The following is a 17026-nucleotide window of genomic DNA, read 5'->3' as shown; positions in this document are numbered from 1 at the left end:
TTTAAAGGAAAAATGCTTCCATGTAGATCCGGATCATTTAAATAAATCATTTTTAAACATTGAAATTGAGGTGTTGTTTTGTATAGTTAATATTTCTTTGATGTTGTGTAACACTTTTTGTACATATCTGATAGATAAGTAGATGCTAACTATCTTGTCACTTGTTGATCTTTCTTGTTTCCTTCTGCTCCTATCAATTTTATACAGGATATTTTTTTATTCTGTTAGGATCCTCGGACTCCTCCATTGATACCCTCCCTCCTGGCAAATTCACCTGAACAAAAAGGCATGTTTTAAATGAAGTCTGGGCTGAATTCAATATCTGGTGAATTTAGCACGAGGCAGTTTGACTAATGTTCAGCTTGCAAGTCAATATATAATTGTAGCCAGCAGCAGCAGCAGCAGCAATTTTTTTCAGTGACTATATGCTTGGAATTTCCATCATTCAACAGAAATTCCTAAGGCACTTTTCATACACACCTCAATACATGAAATGAAAAGAAAAAAGAAAATGTACAAGGGAATTTTAAAAAGGCAAAACAAATGTAAAAACACAGACATCAAAGAATTGATGAAAAGATCCAACAGGAATAAATTATGTTTGATAGGATTGCAGTGGGAAAGGTCTTCATTTTAGACTGAAAGGCAATAAAACAGGTGCCAGGGGGCAGTCATTTCTGGGAGAGCACTGCAGTGTTTCCACTGAGTGGGTCCCGGTGGCTACCTGCTTTCATTTTGAAATTGTTGCAGATATTTGGGGGGGAAAGCATTGTACAATAGTAGGGGAAAAATTGAAAGGGTATTTTTTAAAATATTGAAATGCAAACTGCAAATTTTGATGCAGCTCCAGTTACTATGCATTATTTTAGGCCTCCCCCCCCCCCCGCTGTTTTTCCCTTCTTCTTCTGCAGATTCATGCTGTGTACGTCTCATCCACTTTCTGTAGTAGTGGGTTATTTGTGGCCCTCTAGATGTTGGACTGCATCTCCCATCCCATGTTATTATTGCCTATACTGGCTAAGGGCCTAGGGCTGATGAGAGTTGTGATCCTACAACATTGGGAGGGCTGTATCTTGCCCATTCCCACTCCGCTAGAATTTATATGACTCTCAAACGTCAAATTTCCTAAGTATCCTGGTCTGAAACATTTGGTAGATCTTTTAGCTGTGGACATGCCTGTATTTTTTTTGGAAAGGTGTCTGCTGACTTTGCTTCATGCCAGATGTGGCTTTCGCTTTTCAGTGTAGAAAGCTAAATTTGGAAGTGTGTAAAGCACACACTTGCAGTACTGAATAACAATCTGTTTAATGAAAGGTAAAAGTTTAATGTGCCAGTGGTTGTGATTTTGGAATTCTTGACCTGCCTAATGCTAATTTCCATAAAACCTTTTTCTTAGTGTTTCATTTTCTTTCAAAGGTCAGATTTTATGATAATGATGTCATGGTAATAAAATCTTACTTCTTGAGTAACTGAAACCGTGTATAGCTTAAACATCTTTCCCCTTAATTGAACATTTTTCAGTAAGGGAATCAGCACTCTGGTCTCTGTATGGAACTGTGTGCCAACTAGAATGTGCACCTCTAAATCTGCATTTTAGTAAATGTGTGTATATTTTTTTCAGACCAAGTGAATGGAAAGAAAAATGGTGATGATGTGCATTACAGCACAAAACCTGATTGTTTACAGGTATATTCATGGTGTCACCATAAATTGACAGGTGACTTAAAGGCACATATGCACACACACAACCATCTTATGATTGTAAAATCAAGTATTGTATTGATGGATGGATGTCTTGTAGGTCCCTGTTGGTACATAGTTTCACTGTCTCGCATATTTGATTCGTCTTTTCACAGATGTTGATGAGTGTGCCCAAGGAAGTGATGACTGCCACCCAGATGCAATCTGTCAGAATACACCAAAGTCATATAAGTGTATGTGTAAGCCAGGCTACAGTGGAGACGGAAAAATATGTGAGGGTATGTGCATTGTGGCTTTCTATACGATTGGTGTGTTTATTCCACATTACTGGCTAAGACTGACTGAGTAAATATCAGCAAAGAAGGAAACATTATTTCTGTACATGACAGAGCACAGTTCTTATACAGAGTGCACATGAAGCTCAGTCTATAGCAGTCAGATGTTTCTTTTCAGAGGATAGTACATTTCAGCCAGTATTCAATTGACACTAAAAGTGCTGTTTAGGTCCTCTTTTGCTTACTGTGCATAATAATTGGTGATTAATAGTTAGAAGAAGGGCATCCTGAAATCTGCTGTAGTTTGTTTTCTGCAGCCCCAGAGACTAGGACACGGAGCAATTGATGCAAGCTACAGGAAAAGAGATTCCACCTAAACATTAGGAGGAACTCTGACTGTGAGAACTGTTTGTCAATGGAACACACTCCCTTGGAGAGTGGTGGTGCCTCCTTCTTTAGAGGGTTTTACACAGAGGCTGGATGGCCATCTGTTGGTGGTGCTTTCTGTATTCTTGCATGGCAGGGGGTTGGATTGGATGGTCCTTGCGGTCTCCTCTAGCTCTATAATTCAAGCCAGTGGATAATTTACAGCTGGTTTATAGAACAAGAGAAACAAGACGTGTATCAGGATCTTCCATAGAAACATCCAAATTGATAAGGGTTCGTTGAATATTCTTACGCTGTATAGATGTATTTGTAATGTATGAGCAAAATGCTTTTTAGAAGTAATAAAAATCTTTAAAGTTCCAGTACTTGGATAATATTTATGTGAAATTCAGAGAGTTATTATTTATTTATTTTAATTATATCCCACTTTTATCTTTGGTGGGGGAGAACTCTTCAAAGTGGCTAACAGCAAGATCAATAAAAACAATAAACCAAACAACTGTACAAAGTAGAAGTAGCTAATAAAAGAATGGAAGCAAACAGAGAAAACAGCAACAAGAGAAAATTACACCAGTAATTGATAAAAGAGAAGAAGTCCATCTGATTCATTGTTGTTCCACAAGGACAGAATTTTTTTAGAGTGAGTTAAGAGAAAGGATTCACTATGAAGTGCTGTTGAGAGTTCTATAAATATATACATTCTAATTAGGAATAAATGAATTTAATTGTGTATATTGTATACCAGTATAGCCAATTATACTATATATACAGCCATTTACTCGAAACCACAAGGTTGCGAGTTCAAGACCAGCAAAAGGGCCCAAGCTCGACTCAGGCTTGCATCCTTCCGAGGTCACTAAAATGAGTACCCAGACTGTTGGGGGCAAATTAGCTTACTTGCTAATTAGCTTACTTGCTGTTCACCGCTATGATCTTTGGAATAGCGGTATATAAATAAAACAATTATTATTATTATTATACCAGACTACATAATATCTCTCAGATACACTAATACTGTAATACGAATTTTTGATTTTGGGGTGACCTTTCTTTAAAACTTAGGGGAATTAACACTCTTTAATTTGTTTTTAAGCAAATGTTCATCGATTTATGATACAGGAAACATTTTTTAATATAAAAAACTCAATTTTCATATGCCTAGTTCCCACCTTTTCCTAGAAACAATTCAATTTTAGTTATTTTAACCTGCTTGTTAAATGGTATTCTGTGACCAATGAGGTCACCTTTATGCCAAACAAGGACTTCTATTCAGATTAATAACCTAAACGAAACCCAGATCATCCTTCTAACCCAGGGGTAGATGGCTTTCATAGGTGAGGTCTTTGTTTGCCTTCCTGAACCTGTTGGTTGTCCTGCTCATAGACTGCCAAATTTCAGCTGTGGAGCAGCAGTGAAGCATCAGTGAAATTTGGGAGTGGAAGGAGGCATGAAATGCCATAAAACAGGTGGGGGGCATTCTGTCTATGGGCTTGTCTGTTGCCCAGCTTTGTTCTAATCACTTCATTCCAGTTTTCTGCATGATAAAAATGAGTGAGACTCAAAGTCTTTGGATATGACCATTTTTAATATTTCCATGTTTGTGCTGGTTTTCAGTGATAATTTAGTATGGCAATGGATTTGTTTTTATACATAATTCTGTACCAGAACTTTTGATGATGGCTCAAGGAAGCTTCTGGTGGCTGGAGGGAGCCAGATGACCTTCATCCAAGAGCATTGAAAGAACTGGCAGAAAATTTTGGAGAAGATCGTTAACTAGACAGTCTGTAAGCACTTAGAAAAAATGCTGTGATCAGGAAAGATCAAGATGTTTTTTAAAAAAAAAAAACAAGGTGTGCCGCCGGACTAATTGTATCTCCTTTTTCAATAGAATTACATGCTTGGTAGATGAATGGAATGCTGTGGATGTAGCGTATTGTGATTTCGGAAAAACCTTTGACAAAGTCCTCTTTGATATTTTAGCAAACAAGCTGGTAAAATGTGGGCTAGACAATATGACTGTTAGGGAGATCTGTAGTTGGTTGATGGAACAGATCCAATGGCTCCTCTTCATCCTGGAGAGAAGTGACCAGTGGGGTGCCATAGGGTTCTGTCCTGGGCACAGTGCTATTCAACATCTTCATCATTGACTTGGATGATGGAATAGAGGTTATGCTTATCAAATTTGCAAATGATACCAAATTAGGAGTGTAGCTCATGTCCAGTGGCATGATGGAATCTCTTGCTTTGGAGGTTTTCAAACAGAGGATGGATGGCCATCAGTTGGGAGTGCTTTGATTATGTTTTCCTGCATGGCAGTGGTTTGGATTGGATAAACCTTGTGGCCTCTTCCAACTCTCTGATTCTATGATTCTAATAAGGTGTAACTACAGCACCCACCCTGTGGAATTATATCCACTCTGAGATGCAATGGGTGTCACTGTTTGACTTTCTTAGGCTATCAAGAGATTTGAACTTCTTGTTAATTTGTTTCATTGGATTATTAATGGTAATAAGAAAATAGCAATGATCTCTTCTCCATCTCTGGCACCACATTCACTCTTGAAAGTAACAGACTCTGGTGCAAGACCTTCCCATCTGCACTTTTGAAAAAATTAAAAGATAAGAGACCAGTATAGAAGGAGGCAAATATATTTTGTTTATAATAAGAAATTGTTAGTACTCTATGAAATCTGAATCACTCTTGCCCTCTGAATAAACAGTAGTAACAGCCATTGTTATTAGCATATGGGTAATATCATCTTGTCATGATCTGTCTGCAGCAAACAAGCAGGCAACCATCATATTATCTCTTGCTTTATTCCCCAGACATTGATGAATGTGATAATGACTTCAATGGAGGCTGTGTGCATGAATGTTTCAACATTCCAGGCAATTATCGCTGTGCATGTTATGATGGCTTCATGTTGGCTCGGAATGGCCATAATTGTCTCGGTAAGGAGGGTTTTTTTTTTTAACAAAATGTGCTAGCATTGATGTTGAATACCACCAAATTATATAGATCTGAATCCCATTGCTAGACCTGTTGAATCAAGGAGATTTTCATTAGTGTTTACTTAATATGTATTAATTAATTCAGTTATTCTGCTCTGGTTGGAACTAATAATTGGATTTAGATCCTACACTTTCACATGTGTAAGATGGGGTTTTCTTGGCATAATTTCTTCAGAGGAGGTTTTTCTTTGTCTTCCTCTGAGTCTGAGAGAGTGTGACTTGCTCAAGGCCACCCTGTAGGTTTCTATGGCTGAGTGGGGATTTGAACTCTGGTGTCCCAGTATAGTAGTACAACATTCAAACCACTACATCACTTTGGCTCTCAACTATGGGTGCAGATGGTCACACATGTGGACTGGAAGGATATAAAAGATCCTCAAATTCAATCTCAAGGTCCAAGCAATGTTCTTCATGTAAATGTAACATAAGAAGAACTGTGCCAGATCAGATAAAAGGTCAGCCTTACAGGTGGGCAACCAAAGGCCTGTCTCATGGATGTGGCCTTCTTGATGTTAACGGATTGCAGTTTGTAGTCAGCATAGTCAGTGATGAGGGATGTTAGGCGCTGGAGTCCAATATCTGAAGGGCCACCTATTCTTCTTTCTGCATCTGTCCTGTCAGATATTGTTTTGTTGCAGTGGCCAACCAGATCCACAAGCACAATGCCAACCCTAGTACTCTTCCTGACATTAAGACCTACATAACCCACATGACTAACTACTGTTGATTATCTTTTATCCTCCATGGAATCACTTCACTGTCACATAATGCATGGAAATTTTATGCATATTAAAAGTTGAGTTATCAGATTTTTTGGGGAGGAGGGGCAAGGATTCTGAGCTTTTAATGGCAGATAGCCAAGTTCTTATTTGGATATGGGGTTGAAACTTTTAAATGCACCATGTTTCAGTCCCCATACTTCCTATGCTCTTTCCCTACATATGTCCCTTTCCCAGGGTAATAACCCCTTTTAAAAGCTATTGGACAGTTCTACCAGGAAGAAAAGGCAAAGTATAATTTGTTTTGTTTTATTAAGAAATTATGTCTGATTTAAATAATCACTCAAGACATGGGAAGTTTAGATTCTTTTTCCAAGTTATTCTCTGTGAGATTCAATTAATCTCATTCATTCTATCTTCCTCTTATTATCCTTCACAAAGATATTTTGTGGGAGAAATACATTACAGAATTGCAGCTGCTTGTAGTAGCATGCCACTCAAGAGTTGTGTCCAGCTTTTTTGCATGCAATTTAGATTCTTGGTAAGCTCAATTTTCATTTTAAAAAAGAAAACAAGCCCCCTGCTCTTTCTTGTGTTTTGTTGTATGATTGAAAATGTGCAGGCAGTATCTACAAAAGGATCCACTGATTGTGGCATCAAGTTACTAGACCTTACATAGCAAATTGTTTTCTTCGCTCTTGGTTCCCAGATAATTCTCTGACATAAGAACTTTTCCCCCTGTTATTTGCCTGTTTCCTTGAGACTAACCAGCTGCTAACTAGTATTGCACAATATCCAGTGTAACACTGCAATACTTTGTACATCCAATCTTTGTATTTATTATTTCATATAAAAGAAAGTTAAATATAGGGTACAAACAGACATGCCAAAATAAAGCTGCTTCAGGTCACTTTGGAGGTATGCTGTTTAAATGACACATGCATTTTAAGAGGCTATAAGCTGTGCCAAAGCTGTGCTCCAGTCCTTAGGACTGGAGCGGGACTTTGGCACGGCTTCTGGCCTAAGAATCATGAATTAAGCTTGTCCAAATATTTTTTAAATTATGTAAATATCTGTAGTGTTGGATTGTGTTGTATCACAGAGTCCAGTATTGCATCTGCACTGCAGAATTAATGCAGTTTGACACCACTTTAACTGCCTGGCTCAATGCTATGGAATTATAGGACTTGTAGTTTTGTGAAATATTAAGCCCATCTCTCAGAAAGCTCTGGTGCCACGACAAACTCAAATCCCAGGATTCCATAAGATGCAAAGTAAGACTAACTATCTAACATGTTGAATGCTTTTTTAAAAATCTAACATCTCCTGTGCAGTTTTGATGACCAAAAATGAGTACTACCAATCTTCCACTTATTATTTTTCAGATACAGATGAGTGCCTGCTTAATAATGGAGGATGCCAACATGTTTGTGTCAACACAGTGGGCAGCTATGAATGTTTTTGTAATGATGGATTCTTCCTCAGTGATAACCAACATACCTGCATTCACCGTTCAGAAGGTAAAACCTATCTCCTTTTAACAAGTAACTTGGGTGTCTCTTTCCACTACTTCCCAAAGAATTCTGAATCAAGCTCTCTAGTATATTTGCTAAGTGATTGCTAAGTGATCATTTTTACTTAATGTACTTCTACATATCAGCCTTTTGAGTCCTGTTGTAAAAAGGAATACAGTCAATGCTGTGTTGTAGAACAGATGGGTTGCATACAGAAGGTCCTAGGTTTGGTCCCTGGCATTCCACATAGGGCTAGAAAAATTCCTGTCTACAGTTTGGGCAATCTGCTGCATCAAGACTACTGTGCTGAATGGACCAGTGATCTGACTGTTTCCTGTTTTCCTATGTAAAGCTTTATATGTGAGTCTTTAAATCCTGCTAGGTATGCTGGAAATCCACTCAACAATTCTCAAATGCCTGATTTGTATTCTGGATATCTAACCCCCAGCTTTTAACCCAGAACAGCTTCCAGACTTCTGTGGTGGTTTCTGTATTCAACACTATATTTAAACTGGGTACCACCGTGGACAAGATTAATATTAAGGGAAACTGATAAAAGGCACTCGGGAGTCACAAGAGGACTCAGGTCCTTACCAGTGCACATCTTTGGAAGTCAGAGAACAGCTGTGTTGGTACCATGCAGGGGTTTGAGAGTTGAATAGCCAGGATTGCTCATAATAGGCTAATGACATAATCTTATTTTACCATAACCCACCATTTTCTGTTAGGTTTGCTATAGCGAAAACTGGAGAGGGCTCCTATACCTTTAATGGTTGTGTAGAAGAGGTTATTTCAGCAGGTGTTCCCTGTTACCTGATTATATGACAAGCAACACGTGTTGGAATTCCTTCTTTATGCAATCATTTTTTTCTTTATTGGAATTTTATTACATGTAATATTAAAAACATAAAACATATAGAACAATACATATCTATACATCACATACATCACATACAGTGCGCCCGCGCCATACGCAGGCGCACCATACGCGGCCTTGAGCATACTCGCTCAAGCCACGGGGCGCGCGCGGGGTGGAAGGGGCGGCGCATCCCATTCAATTGAATGGGCGCGCGCGCCCGTGCTGCCGCACCGCCGCGCACGAGCCCCATTATTTCCAATGGGGCTCAAGCATAGGCGGAATTCGCCTTACGCGGAGGGTTCTGGAACGGATCCCCCACGTAAGGCAAGGACAGACTGTACATCCATATCAAACTTGCTCCCTTTGTTAACTAAAAATTACTTCCCTATGTGTATAGTTTCTGCGATATCTTTTGTTACATTTTGTATAACTATATACTTCATTTAGTTCATTATTAAAGAATTCTTACATAGGACCTTTCTTGTAAGTCTGTTCGGTATATTGATATCCATACAAGTAACAACTTTTCCCCTAATCTGTACATTAGAGACTTTTTCTATCCATTTTGGTTATCTCTATTTTTTGCTTTCTCCTTTTGTATTTTATTTATAGCGTTTTGTAACCATACTCAGGTTTCTCTTCAGATCGTATAAATCTTTCGCCTTTTATGCAATCATTAAAGATACAGGAGTTCTCTCCAGTTTTCATTTTGGCAAGCCTACCTGCTGTGAACTGTCCTTCTAGAGAGAGAACATGGTATAATGGTTTGAATGTTGGACTATGACTCTGGAGACCAAGGTTCAAATCTGTGCTCAGCCATGGAAACCCATTGGGTGACCTTGGGCAAGTCACACTCTCGCTGCACTGCAAAGGCAAACCTCTGAACAAATAATGCCAAGAAAAACCCATTATGGGGTTGCCTTAGAGTTGCTCTAAGTTGGAAATGACTTAAAGGCACACAACTAACAACAAAAGGAAGAAAGTAGAACCTGGTGACTTTTTTATGAAGATGTTTTTCATAGAATCATAGAATCATAGAGTTGGAAGAGACCACTAGGGCCATCCAGTCCAACCCCCTGCCATGCAGGAAATCCAATTCAAAGCATCCCTGACAGATGGCCATCCAGCCTCTGTTTAAAGACCTCCATGGAAGGAGACTCTATCACCTTCCGAGGGAGTGCATTCCACTGTCGAACAGCCCTTACTGTCAGGAAGTTCCTCCTAATGTTCAGGTGGAATCTCTTTTCCTGTAGCTTGCATCCATTGTTCCGGGTCCTGTTCTCTGGAGCAGCAGAGAACAAGCTTGCTCCCTCTTCAATATGACATCCTTTCAAATATTTAAACAGGGCTATCATATCACCTCTTAACCTTCTTTTCTCCAGGCTAAACATCCCCAGCTCCCTAAGTCGTTCCTCATAGGGCATGGTTTCCAGACCCTTCACCATTTTTGTCGCCCTCCTTTGGACACGCTCCAGTTTCTCAATGTCCTTTCTGAATTGTGGTTCCCAGAACTGGACACAATATTCTAGGTGGGGCCTGACCAGAGCAGAATACAGTGGCACTATTACTTCTCTTGATCTAGACACTATACTTCTATTGATGCAGCCTAAAATAGCATTGGCCTTTTTAGCTGCCGCATCACACTGTTCACTCATGTTCAACTTGTGGTCTACTTGGACTCCTAGATCCCTTTCACACGTAGTTTCATTCAGCCAGGTGTCACCCATCCTATATCTGTGCATTTTATTTTTATGCTGGTGTAAGGCTGAAGCAAGCTAGCGACAGCAGAGTCCTGAATCTGTATTAAAGTGATACTTTTATTAAATTGATTCAGTTATCACAAGATAGTGTACAGGTTTTTGAGATATGCGGATCTCTTCATCAGGCTGGTTCTTACAAAAAGTAGTTGGGGAGAGGAGGAAAAGGAGGAGGAAAAGCTGGTCTGTTCAAATCAAGAAGTCAGCATGGTCAGAGTCTTAAATAGTATGGAAATAGATTCTAGGTATTCCATTTAGGATATGTCTGTGATGGTTTCAGATGACACCTAGGACTGTCCATAAGATTTCTGGGATGACGTTGCAAGCAAACAGAAGTTCATCCCTTTACTATTGGAAGTGTTTCTATTTCAGGGAAGAAAAGATTCTCTAAGGAAGAACAGAAGCACTTCCCATTCCTGTGAAGTTATCCCAAGTGACTTTAATGTTAGGAGAAGGAGACATATTTTAAAGCAATTAGTTTTAATGTGTTCAGAAATGAAATATGATGCCCACTGGGAAACTTTGATGAACGAAAGTTTTATATACCCCTGGGGTAATAACCTGAAAGTGTTAGTTTTAAGTCAGGGACTTTCCCTGAAGCTGTGATTAGATAGTGTGGGTTCACTGGGTTTAAAACAGCCAAAAATTATAGGTTTGCAAAGATTTAAGATAAATAAAGAAACTGTGCTTGAAGAAAGTATTTAATTTGATAAGGAAAGAAAGTGGGCTAAAAGACGAGCCTTCCTTTATAGCATGAGAAATTAAAGTGAAAACAAGTGTGTTTTTATAAATTCATATACTCACATATGTATGCATACATACACATACAAATGCAAGGCATATAAAGTGCAACTGCAAGTTTCTTAAGTGACCAATATAGAAAATATAGTTAAATCCATGAAATCTTTAGAAATCCTGTATATAGGTGAATGTGAAATTGGGCTTTGGAGGAAAAAGGAAAGCTGTCTTTGAAGCCTATGGAAACTCTTTTATTAAGCCTAAGTGACTGGTGTCAGAATATTTTTGCTTTGGGAGGGAGGGAGATAGAAGGGAGAAATAAGAAGGAAGATGAATATAGAGGAATGAGTTGGTAAGAAAGAGAAAATAGGTTCATTGCCTTTCTAAACGGTTAAATAATTGGGACAGGAGCTTCTTGAGGTTTTCCATGTGTGCATTTGATTCTGGTTATGTGATTTTTTGCTTTAAAAAATATTTCTAAGTCTCCCAATCCCGTATTGTGGGATATAGGAAATGCTGTCTATGTCTTAAAAGGTTGGTGGAGGGAAGGTGGAAGTCCCCATCATGAAGAGACAACCATAAAAACTGCGGGGCTGAGGACAGGAAAGAAGCACATGCCTTGCATCAATCTCCTCCTCTCCTTCCCCCTACTTTTTCTCTTTCCAGGCTTCCTCTATCTTTTCTACACTGTGGTCCTTTTTTTCATTCTTCTTCTGTCTCTATTCCCATTTCCCAAATCTGCTTTATTTCCAGCTCCTCCTCTCTCTCCTGCTCTTCCTTACTTCTGCCTCCTTCACCTCTGAAAAAAAAAAGAATGCGTTAAAAAACAGATGCCTTCAACCTGTTCTTTTTGCCCAGAGTCTTTGCAAATTAATTGTAATTGAAGATGATCAGCTGGTTTGGGATTATCTGAGAGTGAATTAATTGGCTGGCTTTGCCATTTGTGAAATTAGAATAAATCCAACTAATTATGTCTTAGTTTTCATATATAAGCATATATTAGCGCATGCAAATGTTATCCAGTATCTATTCTATTTATCTGTACCCTCCCATCTTTAAGTGCCTAGCAATGTCCCTTATAGTAGGTGAATTGTGGATTACATGTTTTGATTTGATATGGCTGCCCAGTTTATGCTGAATTATACTAGGTGGATGTTAATCTTCCAAAGAATAAAGTTTGACATTTCCATTGTGTATTTTAAAATATCTGTTCCCTCTGTCTGTGTAGACATTGATGAGAGCTTAAGTCCCAGGAATTATGATAGTCAAGTGCCAGACTGATTTAGAACTTCTGTTTTCCTATATATTTGTATTTTAATAACCTTTTGCTCAAGGATCTTCAAAATGACATAGCTTGAACTCTTGTCAACACTGTGCAACACTTACTTACGGTGATACCAACACCAGTGCCTGAATATTCTCAGTGCAGAAACTGTGTGTCATCTTCTTGCTAAATGAACTCCTAAGAGTCTAAATAGGCCACTTGTATGATTGCATGACTGTTTGTTTTTTGCAAAATCATTATCCTGGCTCAACTGCTACAGACAAACATAGTATTCCCTTCTTACTGCCTGTTGTCTCTCTTTTATCATGTTCTGTCTTGTTTCTTATATTTCTGTTTAGCTGGCTGAAACATGACTTTTAAATCATTATGCAGAAGACCAAGTTTGTAAGAGGGACTTAATATATATTAGCAGATGGTTCTTTTCTTCCTGATAGCAGTGTGTCATCCAAAGCGCTGATATATGTCTTTCAAAAATTTAAGGTTTTGTTCTAATATTAGTTTTAAGTATTTTATTTCATCTCTGTTGTTTTTGTTGTTTTATATTGACATGAATAATGAAAAATTATAATAAATGACAGCCTTTATATTTAAGCAACTGCTTTTCAAAGTACATTTAACTAATCAAAATGTACATATTATTAAATGTTATCTGTTGGAATGCATTCTTTTCCCACCATAGTTTTCAGATAACGGTTCAAGATTTTCTTCATAAGCAGAACTATGCAAGTACCAATTCAGTAATTCAAGACTGAGTCTAGTGAACTTTGTCAATGTACCTGAATGAATGATGTTTCCATTGGATTTTGGATGTGCACAAAGAAGATACACAGTTAGCAGAAGCTGAACTGTTAATTCTCTTTAATGCTTTTTAAACACCTCTTAGTTAACAGACAGATCACAAGGCATGCTGAAGCTTCCAAATGCCACAAAACACTAGAGTTAATAAGGCTAATTTGTGGTGTTCTGTGTTGCAGAAAGCCTGACTGACAGCATAATAGTGATTGCAAGTTTTCTTTTGGAGCTCTTCACATCTTTTGTGTATTCTGGTGGGTTGGAGGCATCATTGTCTTGTTGGTTTTCTCACTATGGGAAAGGAATCAAGAAGCCAGTAGAGCAGAATAATCGAAGCAACATAGCAACCATTCCTTTGTTACTGAAAGCTGCCTTCTTCAAGGAAGTCTATTGGGGGAAAAAAGGGGGAGGGCATTAAGAAGAGATCATGGTTGATTAAAATGTTACAGAACTTCAGAGACGCATTGCCAACTCCTGTTTATTTTCTTGGAGTAATAATAAAGCTGTAGCAAATAAATAAATCAATAAATATGGGTGAAATCTAGTGAGGAGCAAATCTGCAGATAAATCCAAGCACTTGCCTATAAACCCAACCAGATTTCACCTGATTCACACTTTTCCTATAATCCATGATAGGTACTGTAGTGTACAATATATGTGAGGCTTTGATGTAGCAACAGGTTGAAATTCACCAACAAATTGGTTTGTGTGTGAAAAAATCCTCTCTTTGCTTCCAGGAAAGCAAAGTGACCTTGAAGATTGTGTTTTGTTCCTTAATGTGGACTAATGTATTGCCCTTTCAGATAAGGTTTTTGGGTTCTATTTGAGACATTCAGCTGAAGCAGAGCTCTCAGCAGCATTTTGTTGGATCGTTGTGTCTCAGGCAAAAAATTAGGATCAGTAAAGTTCACAGTGCAGCAAAAATAAATAAAAAGGACATGTCACGCTTCCTTGCTAGATCAGAGTTTAAAATAATATTTTCAAAAACTGATCCTTTACTTCTCAGTTTTTATGAGTGATGGTTACTTGCTACTTGTGAGTAATGTGTAATATGTTACTGTAACTTAAAGAGAAAAGTCTAACCCCCCCAATAAGGTTTGTAGGGTAACAAAACAAAACCTTCCTCAGCATTTATGAAGTAGGATGATCTAAAAACAACTCCTACAGCAACAATGTAAATGTTACTGAGTCTGAAAAAATACTAGCGTTTACCTTGCTTCCATTGAAACATGCAAATTTGGGCCTTGTTAGTCAAAAGGAAAACAAAAAGATAATGAGTAATATGTTGCTTCCACAACTTAGAGTAGCACTTCATGTGGCTGATTTCTGAAGAGGGTGAAGCGTGCTGGGAAGCACGGACTTGGGGCAGCCAGGAGGGCCAGGTGTTGCAGCACTTAGGAGAGCTCCAAGTGGGCGATTTGCTCTGACAGGGTCTGAGACCAGTCTGAAGGCTTTCATGCTCCAGTCCTGAAGCTCCCAGTCCTTCCTGCAAAATGAGAAAGCTTTAAAGGGACAGGCCACTGGCCTGGAGTCTGATACTCCTCCAGCTCTTCAAGAGCTCCTGTTGCCAGGCATGCTGCTGTCACTAGCATATCAACTCCATGAATTGTGGAGCCCATCATTGAGAAGGGTGTGCTGGCCCAGTGCTGGATTAAGGCTCAGGGGATGTTGATTTTTATTCTTCCCTCCCCTAGAGCATTGCAGATGCTGGTACCTCATCTGTTTGTACCACTGCATGTTTCCTCATCCTCTGAATCTATTCCAGTCTCTTCTATATTCCAGGGTCATGAAAAAAGCACACAGTCTAATTACTCCTAATTTGGCATATAGTGGACATGTTTCTAGTATATTGAGTAGTGTATGTGCTGCACAAATGCCATAAAACATGATGACAAAATGCATGCCTTTGGAGCAAATCCTTCAGAGCCCTGTTGACTTTTGCATTTCCTTTTAAAGTGTGATGGCATGCATCACTTTGACATATTTGGCCACCCTGGAAATATATTCCTATATACAGTGTGAAATGGCCCCAAAGAGAATGATGTATCAGTACTATATTTTTTGTACTGTTTTATATTTGTAGATATTTTAAATATCACTAGCTTTGGAGCTACTTCTGTAGTTAGAAGATTGTATAGGAAATACAAAGCCATAAGGAGACAGTGCTGTAATAAATCCACCCAGATAGTCAGTCTCCCATCCCTCTCTCTTACACACAGAGAGAGAGAGAGAGAGAGAGAGAGAGAGAGAGAGAAAGAGAGAGAGAGAGAGATGGAAACTAGCCTTGCTTTTATCCTTGCAAAGATATCATCAAGTAATGAAACAATGAAACATTGGCAAGAGCTTAGTGTTAGAAAAGGTCAACAAAAAACATCTTGATTTGAAACCTGGATTTCAGTTGCTTTCATCATTTGAGGCTTGGACACAAAGGCCTGTTACAGACAGCCAAAATAAAGCTGCTTCGAGTCACAGTGGAGGTATGGTGTTTCAATGATGCATGCGTCCTAAGAGTCCAGAAGTCACACCAAAGCCACGCTCCAGTCTGGAGTGTGGCTTTGGTGCGGCTTCTGGACTCTTAGGACGCATGCATCATTGAAACACCATACCTCCACTGTGACTCGAAGCAGCTTTATTTTGACTGTCTGTAACAGGCCAAAGTCTGTATTTTAGCATGTTCACAGTTGTCAAGGGTGTGAGCAAGCCTTTCTGGATACCCAGTTTCCTCTTCAAAATCTAGTTGCAGTTCTGGGTGACAGTGATGATCTACTGCTTTACTCGCATTCTTAGCTCTGTCAGCTGGTTTCCCTCTTTGGATTATTAATGATATATGTACAGGAAAGATAACTGTATTTAAAACATTCATAGTACTATGTGGTGCAATGTGGTCTAGCTGTTGCTATGAATAGACTTTAGTATATTTATCTGCCTGTTTACCTCCTCCCCCTACTTATTCTGCTTATTTTGCAATAAAATTGTGAAGATGCTTTTGTGTCACACTCTCATCTCTGCTATTTTGTGTTCCTTAAAAAGTGTCAGATTAATTTTTTTTTAGAACAGATTTAGCAGGGATGTGGCATATTAAGCTTTTGCCATATAAATTTTATTCTGAGATCTTTTTGTTCAAATAAAGTAGATGGTTTCAAGACTACCTTCTATTTATCGAAATACTGTAGGGTTCATATCTAGCCACCATGATCTGCTGTAGGCACAGAGAACATTGATGCATCTCTTTTACTATTCTTGCAGAAGGTCTGAGCTGTATGAATAAAGATCATGGCTGTGCTCATATCTGCAAGGAAGCACCAAAAGGAGGCGTGTCTTGTGAATGCAGACCTGGATTCGAACTGGCCAGAAACCAGAGGGACTGTAGTTGTATGCAACATTTTACATATACTTAATGGTTTCTCTAAGTGAGCAAGTAGAATTCAGGCATTTCTATTGCTGATTGTTAATTTGGGGGTTCCTCTGCAAGGACCATGTTAATTGAAAAAAATATTTGGTGGAGAAAACCCAACCAAGAGCCTTGTTGGCCATTTAAAGATGAATAGATTTAATGATAGGCTTTTCCTTGTACCAAGAATATGCCACCATACATTTGTTGATCTTCTAAGATTCTACAAGACATTGTCATCAATAAAAGGTCACCACTACAGCCCTTCACCTTGATAGCATTTTAATAGGATCTTAATCTGTGCTATCATGTATTAATTGATTGGTGTCATCTAAAAACTATCTGTGTCCAGCACTGTAATTTAATTTGACTTTCTAGTACAAAAAAAGTAGGCTGCAAGCTTGTGATTACTTACTTGGGAGAAAGACCCACTGAATTTAGTTGGAGTTAATTCAGAGCTGACATGTAGAGAATTTTCCTGTTAGTTGCCCATGCTGTTCAACTAAGAGAAACCAAATATTGAGAAATACTGCTTGGTGAAGACTTGTGATACTTGTTTTTCAATGCATTTTGCAAACCATTTAACTAAAAGTAAT

General features: G+C 38.6%; 1 protein-coding gene across 3 annotated transcripts in view; it reads left to right on the top strand.

Moving 5' to 3' along the window:
* Nucleotides 1-1866: 1866 nt before the first annotated feature.
* Nucleotides 1867-17026, top strand: part of SCUBE2 (signal peptide, CUB domain and EGF like domain containing 2) — a 55741-nt gene continuing 40581 nt past the window's right edge. For 2 of the 3 annotated variants that reach the window (XM_089523463.1, XM_089523461.1), the window contains exons 1-4: nt 1867-1979; nt 5190-5315; nt 7480-7614; nt 16286-16411. In XM_089523463.1, coding sequence (XP_089379589.1) covers nt 1937-1979; nt 5190-5315; nt 7480-7614; nt 16286-16411 — 430 coding nt within the window. In that variant the 5' untranslated portion in view covers nt 1867-1936. The remainder of the gene's footprint in view (nt 1980-5189; nt 5316-7479; nt 7615-16285; nt 16412-17026) is intronic. The other variant, XM_089523462.1, reaches the window with a different exon arrangement.

Source organism: Sceloporus occidentalis, unplaced genomic scaffold, assembly GCF_023333645.1.
Source record: "Sceloporus occidentalis isolate IW3139 unplaced genomic scaffold, rSceOcc1.0.p SCAF_4, whole genome shotgun sequence".
Lineage (NCBI taxonomy): Eukaryota > Metazoa > Chordata > Lepidosauria > Squamata > Phrynosomatidae > Sceloporus > Sceloporus occidentalis.
Note: the sequence above shows the minus strand (reverse complement) of the source record. Positions and strands in the feature narration are given on the sequence as shown.